The 22,688-nt window shown below is 40.3% G+C and overlaps 1 protein-coding gene across 3 annotated transcripts in view; it reads left to right on the top strand.

Annotated features, from left to right (window-relative positions):
- The window catches only part of CD2AP (CD2 associated protein), a 76,441-nt gene that overhangs the window by 4,585 nt on the left and 49,168 nt on the right, over window positions 1–22,688 (top strand). For 2 of the 3 annotated variants that reach the window (XM_059843002.1, XM_059843001.1), the window contains exon 2: window positions 16,904–17,064. In XM_059843002.1, the coding sequence (XP_059698985.1) occupies window positions 16,904–17,064 (161 nt within the window). Of the gene's footprint in view, window positions 1–16,903; window positions 17,065–21,807; window positions 22,039–22,688 lie in introns of those variants that run through there. The other variant, XM_059843004.1, reaches the window with a different exon arrangement.

The raw sequence follows: 22,688 nt of genomic DNA, 5'->3' as shown, positions 1-22,688 counted from the left end.
ATCTTGACAGAAGTGGTGAGTCAATCAGGTGAAATTTGTTGCTAGTGGGTCTGGGATGTAGTGATTTCTATCAGCTGTGATTGCTACCTGGGCACTTAAAATGTGCTCTGGGCCTTGGCAAGGGTTTAACCTTTTTCTTCTGCTCCTTTTAAAGTGGGTATTTGTCTTTTTTTTAAACTGCATCCTGTATTTTGTAAGGTAGCTAAATTCCGTTCTGCTTTTTCTTTCCATAATATTTTTTGTTTCAACTCTGAGTTGTGAATGTGCTAATGATCTGAAATGTTCCCATCCTCAGTGGAGGCGGTGCCTGAGCTTTTGCTGCCCCTTGCTTTGGATGTAGGCCGGTGAGAAACAGATTTCCACAGTGCTGTGGTGGTGGGAGCACAACTCTGCTTGAGCATCACCCATGGCTGTCCTGGTGCACTGGTGACAGCAGGACTGAAGCACTAAAACTGCCTTTTCAGTTGCCTCTTTTCTGGTGTGAACTCTTGCTATGGTAATAAGTGCCCTTTCACCCTAAATTATTCCCTCTTTCCCAGCATAAACTTCAGGCTTCATTTCACCAGCTTGGCTATTTACTTTCTCTGACTAATGCCAGCAAGAGTTTTTGGGTGGGATTGTGTTTTACTTCACTACTTTGATGCAGAATTGACTTTCTTCGTATACAATCCGTATAAAATACTTATTTTTCAGACATCTTGAACAAAGAAAATGATGCATTGTAAATATTTTTGAACAAAAATTTAAGTATTTTCACTGACAGAGTTCTAAATCAGACTGAAGGAAAAATCACAGTATATGTCTATCTGCCAAATGAGTTAAATCTTTCCACTTTGGGGTGTTGTACACTGTAGAGAGTATAATATGAGGTAATTTAGAATATTAAGTTCAGTTTTCTTAAAGGAATATTTATTGCCTATAATATGCTCATGACCCTGAGATTGGCTCAGCTCATCAGAGCCTGGTGCTAAAACCAGCAAGGTTATGAATTTAGTCCCTCTATGGGCCATTTATTTAGGAGTTGGACTCAATGATCCTTGTGAGTCCCTTCCAACTCAGAACATTCTGTGAAATCTGTATTAGGCCAGGACTGCTTTCAGCAGAATAAATTAGAATATAATATTTTGACTAATGAAAAAAATGAAGCATTTTCCTGTAATTTCAGCAGTTTGCACAGTGCTGACCCATGGTGTTACAGGTGAGGGCTGCAGTTGCTCTCCACTTAGTGCTGAAGAACTTTGTGACTGCAAATTGACTTTAAATTTCACATTGTTGTTGAAGAAACTCAAAATTAATGTTATTGCTTTCTAGTTTTAACTAGATAAAGTGTTGCTTTAAATTATTTAAATGGCTTAAGATTGCACTGTTTCTTAACAGTAAATAAATCCCTGTAAACATGGTACATTTTGTCATTAGAGGCAAACGGTTTTGGAATTAAGCAGCGCTAGGCAATCTCATTTTTGCTTCTGCAGCAGTTGTGAATAGGTTTTTGTGGATGGCAGTTATTAATGATTTTTACTTTAATTTAAAATAAGGCAGTTTTGCTAGAGTTCCTGGAAACTTGCCTGACTTACTATTTAAAGAAGACTTTTAAGTCATCAGTTTCTGCCTCCTTGATAAAGTTACTCAGTGGTTGGGCTTTGTTTTTAACTGTGGATAGAGTTTGGTCTTTTTAAGCTGGCACTGAAGTTAAGCCTGAGCCTTTGCTTACCTCTGACCAATGAGCATTGTTCTCTTCCCTTGCTTGTATGAACCAAATAATCTGAAACTTCCCTGTCTTCCTGAATCAGCTTTCAGCCAGGCTGGCTGTCCAAAACCAGACTGAGCTCATGGCTGCAGGAGGAGGATGAACATGCTACTGACACTGATATCAGCTGCAGCATACTTACAGCAGTTGTCAGTTTAGCCCCAACAGAAGATTTTTGTCTTCCAGTTTTGGCTCTTCAGTTCAATTGTGGCTTTATTGGTAACATACCAGTGTAGCTTCATTCCTCTTAGTGTGTTTTTATTTCCCCAAGTTGCATTGTTTCTTCATTTTTCAGGAAAAATATAAAAGTAAACTTGTCAGAATGTTTCAAGTTGTTTCTTCTCAGTGCATCTTTGGCGCTCAGGGAGAAGGGTCTCCCTCTTTGCTGCTTGAAGAAATAAAACCACTAGTTTCATGAAGTGGGGAAGAATCTCATCACTTAACTCTGAACTTGTACCTTGAGCTACAAATAGATTTGTTTTAAGGCTGCTTTGCATATAATCTCCCTTGTCACACTGTGAGTGCAGTTCCAGGCTGTGCTTCAGAGATAACTCCAGGCTGCTGCTGGCCGGGCCTGAGCTCTGCAGTGCCTGTGTCTGGCTCCAGTGGCCATGAGCCCTGCTGGGACCTGATGAGCTGCCTGGTGGGGAGAAACTCCTGAGCCAGCTTTGCCATGTCAGCAAGCTGGATGGCCTCACTGGCTGCAGTCCTTACTTCCTGGGCAAGAGGGTGGATGGGACTGAATTTCAGATGTTAGGGAATGTAGAATGTTTTTCCTTTTCCATTTTAACCTGCAGTTACTTTGCACTAGATCCATGCTATAATTTCATAAGTTTTTTCAGTGTGTCTATATTAATTGTTCTTCCTAAGTGTTGATGATCCACCAAACTGGTTATTTCACAGCATTCTTTTTCTGAATTTTTAAAGGGTTTTTTTAATCCTTCCCAATCCATTTTAAGCCAGCCAAATGTTCCTTTTAAACTGTACCTCTAATTTATAATTTTTTTTATTGATTTAATAATACCTTTAAAGGGAAAATAGATTCTAAACAGCTAAAACCTGTTACTGAGGTGCCTTTTGTATTTCTGTAGGTGTTGGTTTTGGTTGTTCTCAATAATGTGTATGTCTAGAGAAGAGGATTGAGCATAATATGTAAAAGTATGCATCTGTTCTTCTGTATCCTGATTTTTTTGCAGTTGGGCTGGACTTGCAGTGTTCCCATCACTTAAATGCTTTTATGTTGTTTGGCTTTTTTAGCACTATCATAAACCAGTAAATGCAAGATTAAGTACAATAAGCCTGCCTAAAACTTGAGGTAAATCACATTGCTATTTGCACTCATTTTAAAATCTAAATGTTTCTGTCAGGGAAGTTATTAATTGCTAGAACAAACTGCCAGGAGTATGCTAGATCCATCATTTTTTGGTATGGTCAATCCCTGGATAATGCAGATATCAGTGTGTTCTTTAATCTCCCCTTTTGGCAGGTTTAGGGATCATGTGTCCATACAATGATCTAGTCTAAGACACTGGCTAAGGCTGAATCCAGCTGGAAGAGAAACAGCTGCCTGATTTGGCAGCAAACTAGACTGACACACCCTGAAGCAGCGCAACTGTGAGACCAGCACAGGGGAAGAGGTGGTGAAACGAGAATGAGTAGGGAGAGACCATGCAGGGTCACTGCTTTAGCATCAGAATGTTGGAGTCACTGTAAAACTGTGGTCTCTGTAAGTGACTGAAGCAGTCATTCCTGAGAAGCAGAGCCTGTCTGTTTCCCTTTCCAAAGAGGTTAAGTGAAGAATATTCTTTTGTTAAGAGATTTTGGTACAGGACTTGACAAAATTAGCAGGGTTTACAAGCTCCATGAGTGTCTTCAGGGTGGGCCATGGGCTGTTTGTTTGAAACCTGTGTCCCAAAGAACACTTCTTGCTGTGTTCAGCTGAGTTGGTGCTGTTCAGAAACCAGGTGGAATGAGATGCTGTGTTGCAAGTGGGGCAGTGGAAGTGCTGAGGTGAGCAAGGCTTTTGAAGCCATGAAGATAAAAGCAAATATGTTAATCCTATGCTCTCCTGGGTATGGTAGATAAAGAGGCAGCAGATTTTCTTGAGAAGTGCAAACAGCAGAGTGTAGCCTTTTAATTAAGGATAAATTATCATGAACTGTGCTGTTTTGCTCTTGAAAATTAAATATAGGACTTCCTTTGCCTGACCCGCAGGTTACTGAAAATACATCTCATTCTTCAGCACAGGGAAGGAGAGTATCTGTGAAGGGGGAGATTATACTAAAAATCACTACATTGACACATTCACATTATCAGAAGCCTAACAGAGTCTGCTTTTACAGCCTACCAGTATCTGAATAAGGATTTGGGGTCAGGAAGTAGGGGAGTTGGAAATTACCCCAGTTGACACCCTTTGCAGCTTGAGGAGATCTTGAAGGCGTTATATATATATATATATATATATAAATTAACAGGGTGGGGTTGTGGGGTTGTCAAGTAAAAGCAGAATTAATGCTTCCTCTTGTGTTCATATGCTCATCATCTTACTAGATGCTTATTTTGTGGGAAGAGTTTGCTGTTTCAGTGTTAGCACTTCATCCTTACTGAGAGAGAGCTATAAGGTAGATGTATGAAATGTAATGTAAATAGCTTCTAATGTGTAGATTGTAGGAGAAAACCTGCCCTGATAGATAACCAGTAACAGAAAGCCTCAGGCTGGATGAATAAGAGATGAAATAAAGCTGTTTATGAAATAGGAGATGTGCTGTCACTACAATAAGGCACAGCCTGCCATCTCCATGCAGCGAGGAGACTGGACTGATTTCCCATCAACACAGAGCTGCTGGATCCTGCTGTTCACTGCTGTATCCTGGTTTTTCAGTTCTGGGCAGTGAGTGAAGTGGTAGATCCTGACCTTGGTGTTTGAAAAAGCTGAGGTTGTATTGCTGACTCTTCTCTCTTAATTTCACTCTTTTTTGGTATGTAGCTGGGTCCCCAGGATTATGCCTGTACTTGTCAATAAGTGGGTACAATCAAGAGTATTTTCTTTGTGTTCCTGAAATCCAAACTACTCCTTCAAGTGACTGTTGGGAACAACGGAGGTGAGGGTTGACTTTCTGTGAACTTGCCTCAGGTGCTTTGTCTCCTGATGGCAGCAACTGCTATCCCTTGCTTTTCTGCTATCCCAGACTGCTTTTCATGAACTCCTGTAAGGCCTCTGATCCCTTCTCAAATTCTTCAAATACCAATCATGGTGTTACTATCAATTAGCTCTGTGAGACACAGCACATGCTGTAGCTGCTTCCAAGCTGCATATTTGGTGATCAGCCAGCCATCAGGTTAGAAGGGCAAATGTTGGGGCAGTCCTGAAGTCTTTTCCTTGGAAGGACTGAGATTTGAGTGCTTCAGTGCTGACTCTGCAAAAAAACCTAAAAATAAAAAATGTACAGCTCTTACTTTTAGAGATACTGCTCTCTGGCATATTTCAGCCAAATGGGTGTACAGGGGAAGAATTATTGGGAGTGAAGCAGGAGGATGAGCAGGTAGGGGTACTCACATAACACTGATTTCTTCAAATGCTCAAGATTATGACCAGGTACCTAAAAAAACTCCCTGGTGAATGGGGTGGGGGATGATTTGTGTGCTGCAGTAGTAATGAACTACCTTACTGTCTGCCAGGGGGCATGAGGAGGACAATAGCCAGCAGGTCCTGGGAAGTGGTTGTTCCCTGCTCCCTGGCACTCACAGGCAGGCTCTAAAATAGTGTCCAGTTTTGCTCCTCCCTCCCTCCCTCCCCTCAAATGCAGCGGGAATGCCCCTGAACTGGAGAGTTGAGGGTGGTTGGGAGGGTGATGCATATGGTGTGCAAGAAGTAGGTGTAGCCTGGAGAGAACAACCTACTCTCCTTGGAGGCACAGTGAAAAATTATGAACCAATGCCTGCAAGTTATGACAGGGGTAATTCCCACTGAATATAATGTAGAAAAATTATTATGAGAATGCAGTATCAGAAAAGGTGCTTGGGGTAGCTGTTTTTTCTCCATCCTTTCAAGGCTTCTAAAAGATAGCTGGACAAAGCCTTGAGCAACCTGATTTGACTTTGGGATTAACCTTGCTCTGACCAGTTTGGAATAAGTAACCTCCAGAGGTCTTTTCAAACCCTTTTTTCCTGTGATTGGAAGCATTGCAAACCATGCAGATTGAAATAATGATCTTAATAAGAATGACTCAAATCCTTCTAAATTCATGTGGAAATAGATATTTGAAGGACTTGCTCTCTGAACTTTTAGAACATAATTAACATAATTATCTAATGAAACAATTTTGCCTCCTTTAAAACTGTCTGATTGAGATTGTAGGGTGCCCTTGAGCATCTGCTGTTTTGACTGGCTTTTGTAAAATCCATTTCATAGGGATTTCTTTCTGTGCTTTTCCATCAGATGTTCAGTTTATCATCTTGACTAAAATGTCCACATTAAAAAGTAAATGAACTTTATGTCACAATTAGTATGCCCTGACAGCATGGAGTCAGATACAAACACTTGTTCCTGTTGTAATGCTAAGCATATTTTGTGGTTTTGCAAAATTCCAATCTGGGACCATTCAGACTCTTGCATCATGTCTGTTTTTACAGATGAAGGGAACACTTTGTGCATGCTCCGAATAATGCTTTTAAGTTCCTGTAAATTTATTTCAAAGCCAGATTCTTGCCATGTTTGCACAAGTACTAATTGCCATTCAGAATTAGAGATGTGCCAAATTGTAGGCTGTCTGTCAAAGCATTTCTGCATTTCTTTGGAGCATAAAAGGAGTTTTCATTTAAACCCAAAAGGCTTTCAGAGATTTTCTTGTTTTCATAACTCTTGAATTCATAACCTGGGGCTATGATCATGATGTCCTTTTTGGCTAGGAGAATTCTGGAAAAAAAGATCTGCAAGAGAAGCTGAAGCTTTTATACTAGTGTGGAGTCCTGACAGAAGAAAGGAAACTTCAAATACAATTTTTTATTTTTTCATGACTTTGTAAAAAGAGTTCTCAGATAAGCAAAAACTTCAAACATATTTTTGTGAGCTAATTATCTAGTGAAGGCTTTAAGGGAACACATGTAAATACTGTGTTGACCTCAAGGTACTTTCACTACTTATTTGGTGCTTTAGATTTGAACAAAATATAGATGAGATATGATTCTTTTGTTCTTCAGTGCTTTTTTGGCATGGCTTTGTTTTAGCAGAACTTGTAATTTAGTGTTTTGTGACTCACCTTGAATGTTTTGCCAAATAGATGTTATAAAATTAACTTAAGGGAAGGAACAGAGGAAGAGGCATAAATCTATATATGGAACAATGTCTGAGTCATGGCTTCAGAAAATGTGGTGTGTTTTTTTTTTAAATATGTTCCCCTGTGCCCTCAAAGATCCCTGGTTTTCTCTGCAATGTGAATTAGTAGCATTTTTTCACTTCCACTCGCGGAGACATTTGCTGTGTTTCCTGCAGGTGTCAGCTCTCATTTCTGGGCTGGTTTCTTGCTCTGACTGAAGGAAATAACATGCAGCACAAACCATCACTTTCTGCTCCATGTCACTTCCCAGGCAAAATGTTTTGACCTCCTTTATCCTTATAAAGTATTAAATACCTAGAGGTGGTTGAGGTTTTATTCTAATACTTCCCATTTCATGTCTTGTGCTGTAAAGGGAAGAGCCCAGCAATGCTGCTCATAGAAGTGGGGGGGTTAAATTAAATCCACAATTGTAACATTTATTCAATTTATGACTGAATGTAAGACAAGTATTTCTGATAATATTGGAGAAGACATGATGGGGTACTTCTAGAGTTGATAAATCTGGAGTGAGGTATCCCTGAAATATTTTTCTTCCCATCTGGTTGTCAGTGGTGATTTATCATCTACAGCACAGCTGTAAAATTATGAGAGTATGTGTGGAGACAATTTGCTTTAGGTAAGTGAAAATTGGCAAACATTCATTTTTCAGTTGTGTTTTTTCTTATGCAGTGTTAAGCACTATAATGCACTCAGAAAATTATGGGAGCCTGGAGAGGGAAAAGGAGGCATATGTGGTTTGTGTCTTTCAGAGCAGGCTGCTGGGCAGGGTTTCTGCTATACTGTTTAGTGTCCTTCCCAAAGTGTCTTGCTAATTGCACCCGAGCCGGCACAAGAAACTGGTGTTTGAGGTGGTTGCTGTTAGAATGCAATGACTTTCTCATTAGTTGAAATAATTTGGGAGGAAAAGCCTACATTGTAAACTGTTTTCAACTGCTCATTTTCCTAATGATTTCAGGCATTCTTACTGGGCTGTAAAATTCAACACAAACTTTGTATTAAAAATGCCTGGTGAGTCACATCTTGGAGAATGCACCATTGCCTTACTCAATCTAAAAATGCCGGCGGATCCAGGGCGGCTTCCTGATGGACGAGTTCTGTGCTTACAGAACCGAGTCCCCTGGCTTTAGACTGTCTCAAGGGTAGACTGCTATTTTTATTTTATTTTTATTTTCCTTTTTTTTTTTTTTTTCCTAGGGAAGCTATGGATGTAGAGGAATTGTTGCTTTAAGCAGAAAATATTTCTAGGACTGGGTGATGCAGCACAGTGCAAGTTACAAAAGAAGTAAGGAAAAATAGCATATACTGCAGGGTGGACAGAAAGCAAAGAAAAAAGAAACTTTATTCAAGTAGTCTTGTTACAGACTTGAGACACTGTCAGGGTGTGCTCAGAGAAGCTGCAGATGTGTCATCCCTGGAAGTGTTCAAGGCCAGGCTGGATGGGGCTTGCAGCAGCCAGGTCTGGTGGCAGGTGTCCCTGCCCATGGATGCTCTTTAAAGGTCATCCAGGCTATCCTGTGTTTCAGGCACAAATACCTTTTATGATTTTTTTTGTTATAAAACATACAAATAAATTAACAAATTCCCTGCCATTAGCATGTTCTTTTTAAGACGTCCTGTAACTTTCACAGATTTCTTATAATCCATGAGATCTCTCATAATCCATGAGATCTCTTATATCTCTCACTGAAGTTTCTTACTTACACTTTTGATTTTACCTTTACAGCTGACAGGAAATTCTGCAGAAGTTGGCCAAACTGAAATTAGTTTCAGCCACTAAACATTCTCCCAAAAATACCTTCTCACTGCAATGCCGCTGACATCCAAATCATGAACTCTCAGACAGTACAACCCCCAGCCAGCTCCAGGTGCTGTCTCACCACCCTCAGCAGCAGGAGTTCCTTCTTGAGGTCTAATCTGAATTTCTCCTCTGTCAGTTTAAAACCAGTGCCTCTAGTCCTGTCACTACAGACCTTGGGAAAAAGTATATACTGAAAGGATGCAATAAGGTACCTGTTATCACTAGAAAGTAGAAAATGTGGTGAGACCAAAGAGGGAAATTGCAGAAGTGCTGTTGTGCCAGCTTGTTCCTTCCTCTCTTGCAATGGTATTTTTTCCCCTTTAAGCTCATAGCACTTGATCAACATGGGAAGCTGCCAGTAGCTGGGCTGTTGGGGCTCAAGAGTGGGGAGGCAAAGGTGTGCATTAAGTATGGCATATTGTGCGAGTTTCAAGGTTGCTTTGTTGCTATTTTTTGGCTTTCTTGTTGTTGCTGGTTTTCTCCGCAGTGTGTGTTTATTCTGAATTCATTCTTTTTTTCCTAAAAGCTATCTTTATAGCAGTTAAAAATATTGTCAATGTAAGCACTGGAGAGTACTTACTAAGTTTTTAAAAGATTTTGTAAACCACCACATATCCAACAGTTCTGGCTGGGCAGCCCATGTGCTGAGGAAGTGGAAAGGGGCTTGTTGGGAATTTAGCCTGAGTGCAGCAGTGTCTGACTACCCTCACTCATCTAATGCTGTTTTGAACCTGCTGAGCCTTCTGAGATGGAGTGTGTTGAAGAGAGAGTGAAGGATCATACTTACTTCAACATGAAATTACTTCAAACAGAGCAAATCCAGTTGTATCCAAACCGAGTCCCCACTGGGTGACAGCAGGGTGTTAGTGGTGCTTCCAGAGACTGGGTGGACATAGCTGAGCTGGTTTTATGTAGAATCAGCTTGGGTCCAACACTGTGTGTTTGTATGTATTGGAGGCATCTGTAGTGCTTGAAAGGATTGTTTGTTTGCCCAGCAGCCTGAACTAATAAATTTTTTTGTACGTAAATCTGTACAAATAAATTGTACAGATTTACGTTCTCTGTTTTTGAAATAATCCATGACTGGAATAATTAGCTAACAGCAAATTGAGAATTAATTGTGTATGCTTAAAAGAAAATGTACATGAAAATATTTCTATTTTACTGGCATTGTGTTGTATTATTATAAACTAATGAAAGAATTCTCATGGCTCTGGGCATTTTGCTTAAAATAAGACCATAAGTCAATATTTGAATAAATGAGGTCAGCATTATCTTAAACTGCAGAGAACCTCCTCTGCCACATCCCTTCCTTGTGGCAGCAGAGTTTGCTTGGCTGGCACATGGGATCAGAGCTTCAGGAGCAGGTGGAGGTGTGACTGCTTTGGTACAAAGCTGTTTATCTGGACTGGAGCTGGCACAACTGGTGTGGCTCCCTTGGGAGGAGGCACAGGTAGAAATGGCTCTGCCATGTGTCACTGCCGTGTGTCACTGCCACTCCAGGGGCTGTACAGGAGACACCTGACCTCCTTCTGAGCTCCTGTGAAGGTAAAACATCTCATTGGTGATGCTTGATGCTTGAAGTACGCCTTGTGATGCAACTGTTTGTAAGTCCTCCACGTGGAACGTGAATGTGATGTCTCTGCATGGCTCAGCTCAGTGAAATGTCTGCTCTTCTGTGTGGTGTGGCTCAAAACTGGTGACTGTACAGTTCAATATGTGTGGACTGCATGGTTTCCATTAGCTAATTACTCTTTTTCAGTTTCTTAATAGCATGGAACATCCTTACCATCAGACTTGACAGGAATCCAGTGACCTTGTATCAGTGATGTGTTATATTAGGATGTGGTTTCATGGCAGATACTGGCTTTGAGCAAAGCAGCAAGTGCTGAGGGGCAAGATGAGTGGATCTGTAGGGGGAAGTTGCTCATGTGAGAGACCGTATTCAGATTTCAAGTTTTGGACATGTTTATATCATGGTAGTTTTAGTCTTGTCCCATGGACACAATGCCTGTTAAAGATTAATGTGCATTAAGTGTGTTCCTGGGTTTAGTTTCAGTGAAAATTCCAGATTACTTTGTGAGACTGTTCCACACTGAACTGAACCATCACAAATGAGGGTGGTTTAGAGCTTCACTAAGCAGTGTGCTCCTGATCTGGGATGTAACAGGGATGTAGAGGTTGATCTAAAGTGGGTTTGAAGCAGTCCTATGTCTGACCTGGCAGTGAGACATCTTAAGGAGATAAAGTTGCAGAAAGTTCTCACTACAGGCTTTCTCTTGGGCTGTTTTCTTTATCTGATTCACCAGTATTATAAATAACTACTAATTTAAGCGGAGAGCAGGGGAAGGGACCACTGAATGCACACAGAAGAAAGCAGGGGATCACAACATCCTTGGTTCAAGATGTCTTGGAAATACAGCTTTGTGGATTTCCCACTTTGTTGGTGATGTAACTTTATTGGGCACCATGTGAAGGGAAGTAGGAAATACTGAATGTTTCCATCTGTTCAAGGTTCAGTCCCTCAGTTGTTCTCAGTTGGATGGTTATTGGGGTGTGAAGGGAAGGGAAGGACTTTTGCACAAGACCAGTGCTCAGAGTGGTTTCCCTGGTAGTGGGAAATGCGAGGTGCTCCCCTCCTCAGATTGAGGGAGAGCAAACCTATATCTCTACCCCAGAGGAATACTTGGATCTTTGGGGAACTGGTCATTCTGGTCATTTGTAACCAGGAGTGTGAAGCAGATGCAGAGCCTGGAGGGTGCCTGCCGATGCAGAGCAGCGGCAGCTCTTGGCCAGAAGGGATTTGTCTTTGGTTCCTCAAACCCTGATGCTCACCTTGTGCATGTGTCTTTACAGGAGAGCTTTGTAGATAAAGCTCACAATTTTGGGAGCTAGAATTTTAAGGGCAGTGGGAAGTTTGTCAGGCCTTTCTATTTAAGCATCTGAGTTGTCATCAATGACTCAGGTCAGGTTGACAGGAAATTATATGGTATTGAAGTGGAAAGAAAACATTCTTATAATAATGTCTTATGTTTAACACTTACGGAAGTGTTTTCATTGTTCAGCGTTTAGATGCCTGAGTTACTTTTTCAGTGTTAAGGTCTGTCTTAAGTGGCTGAACATATACTATTATATTAGTATTAAACCAGCTGGAATTCCTATAGCTCATAAATAGTAGAAGCATTTTTGTGGGAAAGCAGTTGGAAAGATCATTCTCCTTAAGTTCAGCACCTGATTTTGAAACAGTTGTGAAGAAGAGTATGGTAATGAAAAGGGTAAGATTGTGTCTTCTGTGGTCTTTTGTCTTTAGTCTAAACTTGGTCTGCTATAAAATAAAATATCTTTGTAACTCTATTCATACATAATAACAAAAATGTTAGGCTTTGTTTTATAAGAGACTAAACTTGGCAGGTTTTACTTGATAAATGTAAATTTATCATGTGGAAATAAAAGTACTAATGAAGTTTGTTTTAGACATCTAGCAACTCTGTTGTGATAAATTGGGAAAGCGAAAGCTCAGTTTCTAACATAACTGCAGTTCTGCTGGCAGTGTACTTCTGGAGGTCACAGGACTTTCCGTGGTTGTTCCAATAAATGACTTTGAACTGGCCTGAAACCTGCCTGAAGAGACCTTTATGGAGCACTGCAGCAATTCTTGCTGCTTCACATTGGACTCTGTCTTTCTCCAGGCTTGCAGCAAGTTTCAGCAAGGCTTCCCAGTATATACAAGAATTTCAGTTATCTAATGAATCCCTCTCCCCTCTTTTTAAAAAAATGTATAAGCTATTAAAGTGTGTTTTTAATGGAATTCATTTTAAATCTGGTTTGTCTTTTTTTGTCTACTACAGAAAGGTCACTGGGTTCTGACAACCTTGTAATACCCTAAACAAAGTACCAAGAATGTGAAATTGTGCTCTTTGCTGGATGAGTGCCTATTTCTATTGAAGATACAGGCTTGCTAGAGTTTTGATATATTTTCCACTCTTCCTTGATTTATGTTTGGATTTCTGTTTTAGGGTTACCAGAGGGCCTTAGTTACCTCTTATAGGCAACTTTGGAAAGTGTCTGAATAGCTGAAGGCGTCCTTTGTTGAAAATCAGAGAAGATGGGTATAATGTGGCCATGCTTTTTGGGAAACATGGCCTCTGCCTTGGCACTGGGATGTGGTTGTCAGAAGAGCTGGTTGTGTAAGGTTTGAACAAGTGGGGAGTCCAGCAGTGCCAGCAGTGACTGAATGCCTGGTTGCTGTCTTGGCTGACAGTGGAGCTATTTTGTCAGAGGTATTAGGTAGGACACTTTGTGCTGTAGGGAATAACAGTCTGTAGCTGCTGCTTACTGGGTTTGATGAGTTTGGTGTGTTTTATCACAGAATCAGCCAGGTTGGAAAAGACCTCTGAGATCATGGAATCCAGCCTGTGACCAAACATCATCCAGAACCCTCAGTGCCACATTCAGTCTTCCCTTAAACACCTCCCTGGGCTGTCTGTTCCAATACATGATCACTCTTTTCATCCTTTTGTGAAGAATTTCTTCCTAATGTCCAACCTAATTGTTTCACTCTTGTTAGTGAGGTTGTCATCTTACTAAAAAGCAAGAGCTGAGCAGACCTCTCCCATAGAGCCATCTTCCTCCAAATATGTCCAGTCAATAATTTTTTTTTCTAGCTCTGTTGATTTGAATCAGTCAGTTGCCCCTGAAAATGGGTCAGAACTTTCAAAAAACACCATCTGGAAGGTTTCCTGAGCATATTGGAAAGCTGTCATCGGATGATTGTGTGTTTATATATGTTTAAGTGGCATTTGTTTGTTTTCATTCTGTCCCACTGCCTCTTGTGATTTCATTGGGCACTGCTCCGTCTTTTCCATACCCTGATTGATACGATATCCCTGAGCCTTTTCCCAGTTCTTTCAGCCTTTCCTTGTATGCAGATACTGTAAAAATTCAGGAGCAAGTTGTCTGCCCCTCTCAGGTGAACTTTAGTGTTTCCTGGATGTGCTAGAAAAGCATAGTAAACCTCACAGTGTTCCTGCTTAAGCCTATTTTTCATTTGAGACTTGATCGTTATGGACTTTAAGCTTCAGATAATAGATTTGAGTGAGGTTTGAAAAGGAGAAAGCAGTGTGAAAAGCAGAGGGGAGATAAGATAGAGGGGTTTGATAGCTTGTGCTGCTGAGGAGTTCTGCTGCACCTTCTTCCAGTTGAGAATTTTTAAAACCAGTTTTGACTAGATTATGTTGCTGGAGTCCACCTTACTGCTGACTCATTGCAGTGTATCTGTTCTTGAGTAAAACTTTTAAAAGTGAGAACCTGAAGCATTCAGAACTAGTACAAGCATTAAGAAGTATAATCAGTAAACGAATGTAATTTCTAGTTAGTGTTATTATAAGGAGTTGTGATTCCTTAAAAACATTCTCTGTCATCACTGGACTCTGTTTTTACTTGGGTAAATATAGTACTTAAGTATTTTTCAGAGATTTATTTAATCTGGACTATTTTGGCAGTACAGAGGTTTCTTGCCCATCACCTGGATGATTCAACTAATGCTACTTGCTGATATTGAAAAGCAAAACTTGTAAGTGTTCTTGAGGACCACATGGCAGCAAGACATGGGATGTGTAGCTCCTTGCTGATCCTCTGCCATCATATGAAAAAAATCTATGGGATGAAATATCTTGACATTCCACATGGTACCTTCCACTTCCACAGACGAGGCAACAGAATTCATACCTGTTTTGTCTGTGTATCCATGAGAGCGAGGGTGGCTTTGGGTATCACTCATAAATACAAGAGGAAATTCAGCACCTCAATTTCAAGCGTAAGAAGCTGATGTCTGTTTACTGCTATTTGTCTTTGGATCATAAAGACGTGTGGATGATGACTGGGAGGTTTTTCAGGTTCTCTGTTTGTTGTTGGCATGACCAAGTAGGTGTTTAGGAAGTCACCTGGAAAGGTGATCAAATGAATGTTCTGTGCATTTCAAACACAAATACAGAAACGTTCTCCCAAGGGTATAAATAAGCTTTCAGTAGAATTGGTTCATGTTGACACAGTGTGGGTGTGATTATCTACTGCTGCTGTGGAAAAAGGACCAGGTGTTTGGCTGTTCAAGTCACTGCTGTGAGCATTTGCCATGACTGACACTCTGTTGTGATCCATTTTCCATGTTTAGCTTTGTGAAGCTGTTCCATAGGATATGCTATCTGCTAATGTGCTTCAAAGCAGCGTATCAGGAGAGAAATATGTGACATGGATATTTCTTACATTTTTATACATTTATAGATTTCCAGAATGGCTGGGCTGAGTTGGTTGGAAGATGATTTTCATTTGCAGACTCCTAGGTGATGAATGGCTGTTGTCTTTATGATTTGTCACTGCCAGAATTTCCTGTATGTTTGGCAATATTTTGTCAGCCGCTCAAGAGACAATTGTGTGCAGAAGCAAGACAGAACTACTCTGCTTGCTGCAGGCAGTAATGGGGGAATATGATGCTTTGAAACAAGCTTAAAGAGGACATTTGGCAAAGATAAACATCTACAGTACAAGAAGCATGTGCTAGAAGTTCCAGGTGCATATCATAGGCAGGTAACTCTGGTGATGACTTCTGTTCATAAAGAAGAAAATGATTGTTTTTTGTTAAAGGAAGAAAGTTTAACAATTAAGTCTTCAAATTAACTCTGGCAAAATTAAGTCTTCATGTTGATGTCTACTGGTTCCTTTGTTAAAGGGTGCATTCAGAAAATAGTTTGCCAGACATATCATTCAACCATCTCTTGCATTCATGGCACCATCATGTAGTTCTGTTTTTTACTAAGGCTTTTCTGGCTGTCCATAGGCAGCAGAGGGATAAAGGTTTAATTGCAATCACTGCAGCTGCACTTGTGATTAAAACTGCCCACAGATCAGAATTACACATTGGTTTAATGCAGCTGTGAGTTCAATAACAAGGAAATAATGCTTCTTCCTATTTGATTCCTTTATTTTTTAATTAATTGTTGGGTATTATTATGCACTGATAAAATAGGTTGTTAGAAGGTTTTTTTCCCAGGTTAATCTTTCAGGATTTCTGTCTTTTCACCTTGTGCTCTTGTGCATTGTGATCTGCAGAGGAAAGGGAGGTTTTAGTGAGGACAGTGTTTTAACATTTGGCAGTGCCTGGATATTTGACTGAATTTGAGTGAGAGGGAAGATTATTTCATTGCTGCAGGTTTGTGAAAATTTCAGGCATGAACAGAATTTCTTGATGAACAAATGGGTCTTTATTGCCAAACAAGCCTTAAGCTGCCAGTGAGCAACTCTCATGGATCTTGTGCAACAGATGGAGCAGTGTGTGAATACACTGCTGTGCTCCTCTGAGTAAACTTAATTGTATCAAAAGTAAAGCTCACTTGCTTATTCTACCTCGCACAAACCAAATGACTCTGAAGGAGGGTGCTTTTTTTACATATTTGCCATTTAAGTTGTATGATATTGTCAATCACACATTTTCCGGCTGTATTGAATTTCTTGGATCAAACCTGCAAAAATTCTGTTCGTGCAGCAGTTAGTTTTTTGCAAACATAGTAGCAGGCTCAAGTATGAGGATTAAAGCATTGCAAGTATGTACCATACACACAGTGTCTGATCCTTGGCCCCAAATGGGCACTGAGTCAGAAGCACTTGCCCTGTGGGCAGTGATTCATAATTGGTAAATCTTCAGCTGGAACTTGGTAGGGAAAAAAAAATCATTGCCAGCAATTCCTTCCACCAGACATGAACAAAAACCTACCCACCATCACCAAAATACGCCCTGGTGTCCTCTTCCTAAATTTACTTTATTCTAATAGGTGACTATCCAATTGTTTCTCCCTCTCAAAAATACGTGGGAAGGTCACAGTTCACAAATGAGCATTGCTGTGAGGGAGATGTTTGTTGTTAGCATTCATTGTTAAGTTTGCCTTTGGAACATACATGGCTTTCAAGTTGCATTTCCCAGGCTGGGTTGTATTCATTGTGCATGTTTGTTTGTTTTTTTTTCCTTTTTAGTGGACTATATTGTGGAATATGACTATGATGCAGTGCATGATGATGAGTTAACAATCCGAGTTGGGGAAATCATCAGGAATGTGAAAAAACTGGAAGAAGAAGGATGGTTGGAAGGGGAATTAAATGGCAGAAGGGGCATGTTCCCTGACAATTTTGTGAAGGTGAGTTTTCTGCATTGCTTTGATTTTACTGTGATGGTGTGGCTGGGTCATTGTTACTGAAATAGTTGGAATACACAAAAGTTGTATTTGTAACAGGATGATTTTTTTTTTTTTTTAATGGGAAGACATTCAAGGTGCTAACATTTTTTTATTATGCTTTTGAAGACTTTTTAAAAATTAACTTCTGCTGTCTGTTCTTACTTTTAGCATTTATTTTGGCCTGTATCCTTGCATTATGGGTTCTGTGTCACTCTGACTTCAACCAAGTTGTTTGTAGCCATGGTTACCTGCTTTAGTGGGATGAACTGATTAAAAAAAAACAAGAATATAAAAAACCCCTAAACCTACCCCTACAGAAGACATCCAGCCATGAGAGAGTAGGTAAGGTAGGGTCACGGTTCAGCTCATCTATAATGAAAAACTGCATCCTCAGTTTTGTGAGGATCCACATCCATATCCTCAGGCTGTGCTGATATGGATTCTTCCGCCTGGATCAAGCTGCTTTATTTGAAGGGGCAATTCTGCTTTACCCTGGACTTTGCTGCTGGCACTGCCTTTTTTGTGACTCTGCGAACTCCTTGGTGTAACACTTCCATATAGTCCAAGTGAATGTAGGTATTTCTGCCCTTGTTGAAGTGAAATAAATTCTTTGCAAACCAGAACTATCCAGTATCACTTACTGTGATACTTTCATGTTGTAAAATCTAAGGGGATATTAGTCCAGTGCTATAAACACTTCTTTGCACTTAACTTTAAATTTGATTATTTTTTTGAAAAATTGAAAAAGTGAAATTATTATTTTTTTATTTACTGTAAGATGTTTTAAGATTTTCCTTTTAAAACTGATGGGAACAATCCAGTTGTTCTTAGAGAGGGTCTCCTACCAAGGGAAAGTTTGTACAAATGCTTTTCACCTGTCTAACTTTTTCAAGTTGTTGTTAGTTTAGTTTGAAGTAATTTTTGGGTTTTGGGTCCTGTATAAATAGTAATTTGACCTCAGGTGGTGTTTGATGATCACTCTGCTGATGTTCTTAATTAGCTCTCAAGTGCTGCGTCGGGAGAAAGCATCAGCCTCGGCTCTTTGCTTCTTTGTGGGTCAGCAGCTTGTCCTGGGTCATATGTGACATGTTTCTGTGTTAATTACCATGCTTGTTGGGTCTTTTCTTGCTCTTCAGCTGTGGCTTTTATAAACTTTATTTAAAATTATTTCCATCCTGACATCTTAGCTGCAGGTATTTTTAACTCTCCAGCTGTTTCTATGTGCATGGCATGGTTGCATGTCCTGAATTACAGGGGACAGTTTTCTAGAAGGTGTAGGGTTTGGAGAAGCAGAAGGGAAGTTGTGTAGAAGAAAATTATCACTTTTGTTTCATGACAACCGGGGTAACTTACCTTCTTGGTGCTGGAGCTGAGTGCAGTTATAAGGCTGATCTTGGGAACTTTTCTTTGAGATGGTATGTTTAGGCTGGTATGTTTTGATGTTGTGCAGTGGTGAGATCATGGGAAAGCATTAATTGTTAGGGAGGTGAAAGTTGTGTGTTTGCTTCATGGTCAATTTAATGTCAGGGTTTTTTTTTTAAAGTTAATTTACAGGTAGTGATAATTTGAGAGAATATTTCTGGGAAAACTGTTGCAAAAAAGTGTTTTGGTGGTGTTTTGTTGTTGTTTGCTTGTTGTGCCTCCTCTCAAACCATTCTCATTTGCTGCTGTAGTAGGTTGTTGGATCATGCTGCAGGATCTATGGGATGTTTCTGTGACCAGAGTGCTGCAAGTACCAAGCCTCAGCAGCTGAACTCAAATGCCACTTCTTGGCCTGGTGTGCTGTTAACACCTGCAAGGTGTGGGTGGCCTGCTGGAGGGGGTGGAAATGAGCTCAAGCAGGGCTGGACTTTGGCCCTGTGAATGAGGAAAGTCCCTGGAGAGATGGATTTATTTGTTTGCTGCTGAGAGCAGCCACCACCACTGGGAGTGGTAAGAGCAGTGAGAATGCTGGCAAAAAATGAGTATTGCTGACTTCTCATGACCCACATGAAAGGGAAGGAGCACAAAAGTCTGAAAGAGGACAGAAATGTGACCAGAGAACACAAATTGCTGTGGGCAGTAGTAAGGGTTGCACCAAGTTTTACATATTTGATTGCAGAATTCTGGGGCTGTACTTAAATATTTATCACTTTCTTGAAAGGATCATCTTACTCTCCTGTTATGGGTGTAATTTCATGCATTAAATGAGGATCTGGCCTGAATGCATTATGTGGTTAAATTTGTGGCTTATTGGTGACATATATATACACACTGGTTTGTTAAGAATTGAACTGTGGCCAGGATATAGCCTCTCCATGAATGGTAAATTTTAATTTGTGCTGATCTGGAAAAGATGAAAATTTGAAGCTGAAAATGCATGTGTTATCCACCAGATTTGCCTTCATGTATAAAATTTAAAAACATAATAAATATGACAGATTAAACTGGGTAAAGATAAACATGTTTTCTTTTTCAAATGTTAGATGTTATTAGAAAAGATAAATTATTTTTAAAAAAAGAAATAAAAGCCTTTGATTTTCATCAACTGGAAGAGAACTGGGAGGAAGGTTCTAATTCAAGCTAGTTTGTTTTTGCTAATTTTGTTAGTTTGTCTCTTCTTCATCCTGTGTGAGGGCAGGAAAAGATCTTGTTGCCTTGGTGCCAGCTGCAAACTGTCCTTGTCTGTTGGGCAGTGCAAGGCTGCTTCTTGCCTGTTAGAAGGATAGGCAAAATGTGGACAGGAGGATTATTGCTGCATGCTGCCTGAATATGTTGGATGCCCCAGATTCCGACTCTATCCTCACTGCTAAAGCAGATCAGTCCCCTTCTATTCCCTCCTGGACTCTGCCCATACATTGGATTTACTGCCATTTTATGCCACTTCTCATGCTTTGACACATGCATATTTTCTGTATGAAGTATGACTGAGTGCTGTCAGCTTCATTTTGGGTTGTTAAAGCAGGAAGTAGATTTTTGATTATGTCTTCCTTTTATTTCTCAGGTCTTCTAAATATGCAAAATAATTTTAAGTTGTGGTGGTAGGGTTGTTTCATGCAGTGGTAGCAGTTGGGTCTTTGCTGTAAGAAGTGCAGCAGAGGAAGCTGAGACTGTGTTTTTAATTGGGTTAATTTGTTGTACAGTGTGGGTGTGCTAAGCACAATGTGACTTAGAAACACTCCTGTGGCGCAGGGAATTGATGGAAGCTTCTTGTGGATACTGATGTAGTGCTGATGCTTGGCACCTTGTAACATCATCTGGTAACTTTTTGGTTGGGATTTAATGGCTTCTACCCAAGCCTTTTTCATATTGATGGGGAGATCCTGGAGAATGACCAGAGCTTGGTGATGTCTGGTTCCTGGTGCCAGCTGGGACCAAGATGTTTTCTGTGAGCCCATCACTTGCTGGGTTAATGAGCAGTCTGAGATAGTCTGTCCCGAAAGGTGCAGTTCTTAGTGCTGATGTGCATTGTTTTGCTTTAAAAGAAACAGAACTGGTAGACTCAGCTAAAGGGAACCCCATAAAGCTTCTGAAACATCCTCAGATACTACTGTGCAGTGCCACGGCATGGGGTGGGGAGTGGGAGGTGGTGTAAAAGTTGGCTGTGAACTCTGTGTGTGGGATGTCCAAAGCAGGAGATGGTGGTAAATGTACAGTTGAATACAAGCAGGTTAAAAGAAAAGTGCAGGCAATTCCACTGCCTACTTGTGAAGCTCATTTCCCTGAATTCACTTTTCAGTGCTGCAGCTTCTTAAAGATGTTCTGCCTCTTGCAGAGTTGGGTTTTGGAGTGCACACATTTCCATTGTTATTAACAAAACCTCATCTGAAATTCCTGTTTAAACTGTGTGCATATCCTCTTTGAGTGGGGTTGAATTAGAGTTCTTGTTTCTGACATTGTTATTGCCATTTTTCTGCTTCTTCCTGTATGGGCAATTTAAAATAAACAACTTCATAAATTTCTAAAAGGATTTAGCAATGGCACCTAGCAGACTTTTATTGTTTTCTTTGAGAGCAGCTTTTCCTTTCTAAAATCATCACGGTGAAAAATGTGCACACATTCATTCATTTCCAATGTGATTTAGAGAAGTGTAGTAATGCTGTTAGATGGAATGTGTGAAGTTTTTTGAGATATTAATGTGTGTGGAATGTGGAAGACTTTTTGATTTTATGTTGGGTTTTACCTCTCTTTGCTTCTGGACTTTATATACTATACAGGAACAGTTCTCTGAAAGTAAAGATTGAGAGTCCAGGCCTCCCCTCCTTCAGGAAATCCCCCAGACCTCCCTCTTTTCTCTGGCTCAATGAATCTTAACTCCTTTTTTTGCATTTACTTTGATAAGATGGACTAAGATTCATTTTTGTTGATTTATTTGTTTTGAGTAATTCTGTTCACTCTCCAGACACCTGTTGTCTTGATAACTGAAAGTGATGATTTGGTGTTCATCCTTCTGCTTATTTTCTTAAGGTTTTTGTCTCTACATAGCTGAGAAGTGTTTTTTAAGAACTGAAGTTCCTTGTTTTATTTCATTTATTGCTATCTTAGTTTTGTAAATAGTTGTATTGTGAGTAATAGGCTTTGCATGGTAGTAAAACCAGTTTGCTCATAAGCTCACGGCAGTAACTCGGATGAGGGAGGAGCAGTGGATAGATTAATCAGTAGCTTTCATCGGTTAAGGCATAGAAGTTTGCCAGCAGGCTCTGGGGACGTTCTGGTGAGCGAGCTGGGCACTGCTCTGAGTGAGTTTGGGCCATGCAGCCCCTCAGCCTTGGAGCTGGTGCAGGGACAGCCTCCTGCCTGCACAGGTGTGAGCAGCTGCTGCTGCTCTAGCACCGAGCCTGGATCCTCTCCAGGTTAACACGTGAACTTTGCTCGCTGTGACATTTTTCTTCCTACTCCTAAATAAAAAAAATCTGCCACACTGGGCGTGTTCGAGCAAATATGTCCTTGGAAGTGGTAAGCTTGTTTTATTTTCCATATGTTTTTAACATCAAATGTTGTAAACAGACTTTGTGTTTTGGGGTAGTGAATGGAGACAGCATGAATTTAAAAATTATGCTTGCAATGTGATTTTGAGAGCTTATTTAGTATGTGGTGTAAATTCTTGGTGTTAGAATTGTTTGTGTAATAAAATTACTTGGGGTTGGTTTAGCTCATGTCCCCTTCTGTAGTATAGGGAGAGGCTTACAGATTGCATACAACTACTTTGCTTGCAGAAGGAGATCCTTTCTAAAAGGATGATTTGTTTTTAGTTGATTCTTTCTGTTTAGCTTCCTGGTCTGTGTTCTGCTTTGTGGAAGCAGAACATAGCCCAAGCCTCTTTTCTTCCCTTTTCATCACCCCTAGACAAACACTTTAGAGTAGCACCGCTGACCTACCTTCTTAAGCCTGTGTCTACTGCCTCTGTCCTGTATTATCACTGTTGGAATGCTGTTAAACACAAGTGTGCTGTGAACCAGTGAGAGAAGTTTTGGCTGAAAGCTCCTTCAAGCGTAGCATCTTCCTTAATTCCTTTCAAAAACTGACCTCATCCAGAACTTCAAACAGGAATCATGGAGTTGGGAGGGATTGCAGACAAGACAGTCTCTTCTAGGTTAGTTCTAATC

Source organism: Haemorhous mexicanus, chromosome 3 (genome assembly GCF_027477595.1).
Source record: "Haemorhous mexicanus isolate bHaeMex1 chromosome 3, bHaeMex1.pri, whole genome shotgun sequence".
In the NCBI taxonomy this organism is placed as follows: Eukaryota; Metazoa; Chordata; class Aves; order Passeriformes; family Fringillidae; genus Haemorhous; species Haemorhous mexicanus.
Note: the sequence above shows the minus strand (reverse complement) of the source record. Positions and strands in the feature narration are given on the sequence as shown.